This window comes from Engraulis encrasicolus, chromosome 17 (assembly GCF_034702125.1).
Source record: "Engraulis encrasicolus isolate BLACKSEA-1 chromosome 17, IST_EnEncr_1.0, whole genome shotgun sequence".
NCBI lineage: Eukaryota > Metazoa > Chordata > Actinopteri > Clupeiformes > Engraulidae > Engraulis > Engraulis encrasicolus.
Genome location: NC_085873.1, coordinates 25,121,600 through 25,124,099, shown reverse-complemented (window position 1 = coordinate 25,124,099; position 2,500 = coordinate 25,121,600). Strand labels below are relative to the sequence as shown.

At 45.6% G+C, this 2,500-nt stretch overlaps 1 protein-coding gene across 4 annotated transcripts in view; it reads right to left on the bottom strand.

Annotated features, from left to right (window-relative positions):
• The window catches only part of atxn2l (ataxin 2-like), a 29,043-nt gene that overhangs the window by 11,307 nt on the left and 15,236 nt on the right, over positions 1 to 2,500 (bottom strand). For all 4 annotated transcript variants that reach the window (XM_063222037.1, XM_063222039.1, XM_063222038.1 and 1 more), the window contains 4 exons: positions 1,792 to 1,881; positions 1,501 to 1,562; positions 985 to 1,155; positions 379 to 575 (listed from right to left, as the gene is read on the bottom strand). In XM_063222037.1, the coding sequence (XP_063078107.1) occupies positions 379 to 575; positions 985 to 1,155; positions 1,501 to 1,562; positions 1,792 to 1,881 (520 nt within the window). The remainder of the gene's footprint in view (positions 1 to 378; positions 576 to 984; positions 1,156 to 1,500; positions 1,563 to 1,791; positions 1,882 to 2,500) is intronic.

The window sequence follows — 2,500 nt, the reverse complement described above, 5'->3', positions numbered from 1 at the left end:
GGGAAAAAAGGAACACTCACTGTCTCAACGGGTGCACCTCAATATGCGACCTTGCGTCCTCCACTTGCGCTTGTGGCCTCATTTTTGCTGATGCCCCACCTCAGTGAAGAAAACAATTACGTTCCCCACTGCTAGCCTAGCCACAACAATTTTTGGGGGACTATTCTTCATTCACCATCCAGTTTGCAAATGAGAAAATGACTTTACAATTGAGCTTTTGCGAGATATTGAAATATAATGCTGTTGTCTTGTCAGTGATGTCATAACGACGTATTACATCCTGGTACGAGACCACAAGCACAAGTGGAGGATGCAAGGTCGCATATTGGAACACACTCAACATCTCTCCCTCTCTCTCGCTCTATTTGTCACACTCACTCTGTGACTGCCTCAACGGGCGCCTCTGGCCGGCCGTCCTCTGCGCCGGGGGTCCTGGCAAGCTGTGGGGTGGCTGGCGACTGCCTGTCAGAAAGTGGCAAGCTGGACGCTCCGGAGGGGGGTGCGGGCGTGGAGGCGGCATCCTTCTCCTTGTGAGGGTCGTCGGCGGGGGAGGCGGGTGCGGGGGGCTGCTGGCTCTGGGGGGAGGGGCACCATGATTATTACAATTGATATTATAATCAATCAATCTTCACCATTACCATCCATCATCGTTATCATCGTTATCATGATCATTGTGGTTATAAGGCAAGGAAAGATTAATTCATTAAATAAGTATTATAATTGTTACTTCAATTAATCAATCAATCATCACCATTACCATCATCGTTATGACAACACTTTAGAAGAGCAGTCGCTAAAAAGCTAAAATGTTTGTAAACGAGGAAGAAATATTATGTTAACACAACAAACACATCACAGCTGCAGACTAAGAAGAATAAGGTTGACAATTAAAGGAATCATAAAAAGGCTAAAATCATTAAATACATTTATAGATAAAGTGAGCGCGTGTGTGCGTAGTGCATAATAATAAAAGGCATGTCTAACCAGGGTGAGTCCAGGCTTGGCTGCGTCGGGGACGGGGCAGGGGGCCTCGGCAGCGGCCGAGGGGGCTTTGGGAGCTCCGGGCTGGGCAGCGGCGGGGTTCTCACCCCCGGGACCTGCTGGAGCTGCTGCTGCAGAGCCAGGAGAGCTGGGGCCACCCGTGCTGGAGCCCAGCTGTGGGCCACACACAGGCACAGGTCAAAGGTTAAGACCTTGGTTACACAGGTATGCAGAGATTTTTTTAAATTGACCTTATAAAGCCGTGTACATATCTTGATCCGGTTTACAGGGCATGTGGATTGTTGCAATGTTTTTTTTTTTTTTTTTTTTTTTAATATCAATTTTGGGAAGCTAGAACTGCATTTACATATGGGTCGAAAATATCCATTCACATTTTAACAGGGTGCCGCAGTATGGTCTTGGAGGGAGGAGGCAGAGAGAGAGAGAGAGAGAGAGAGAGAGAGAGAGAGAGAGAGAGAGAGAGAGAGAGATGAAATCAGGAGTGATACAATATCTTACCCTGAACTCTTTACCAAACTTGCGGAGTTCCTCGATCTGAGAGAGTTGCTGGGCAGAATGAGCTGCAGAGAAACACAGACACGTTAGAACCATGCACACGCACGCACACACAGTACGCACACACGTGCACGCACGCACACTATGTGTTTTTGACTGGCAGCTGGATGATTGGAAATGCAGCACCACTTTGACGGCGGAAAGCTGATGTAGAATGCAGTCAGCAGTACCAATGTTGTTTTTCTCTGAAAAACAAGCTCAATCTCTCATTCACACACACACACACACACTTACTCTTGCTGCTCTTGCCGTCGTCTGGACTGGCTACGGCCTCTGCTGCTGCTGCTGCTCTGTCCTTTCCAGCCGCGCTCAGGATCTCATTCACTAAAGAGGAAAACAAAACACACACACACCATCATTTCCTTCTGCACGTCTGAGAACTTAATTGCACTTGAATATTTACATTAATATTTCACAACACAACAATAACGCTTATAATGCCCAGCATTGCAACATTTAAAGGAACAGTTCTGTCAATTGCAACATGCTGTTGTATTGCTCACTCTACCCTTGACTTGTCAGTGCCCGGTGATGCCACATTTTTCGGCTCAGACCCTTTCCGAGATTTGAGTTATTCTAATGGGGGCAGCGTTTGTTTACGTTTTTTAAAAATTAACATAGGCCTACTCAAAATATTTTCCCAAAAGGTACCGCTGTTTGCTAGTCGTCTGCTGATGTTGTATAACCTTTTGGATGTTTTTGGGAATACATTTTTTTTTTTTTAAATGTAAACAAAGCGCTGCCGCCATTAGAACGACTAGGATCTCGGGAAAGGCTGAAGAAGAAGAAAAAAAAACTCAGGTACTGACAAGTCCTGGGTAGTGTGAGCATTATAGCTGCATGTTGAAATTGACTGAAGTTATCCTTTAAGACAAAGACACATTTCATGGTATGTGGGTGAAAAAAAGCAATCATTATGGAGACAAACATGCGTTGTAGATAA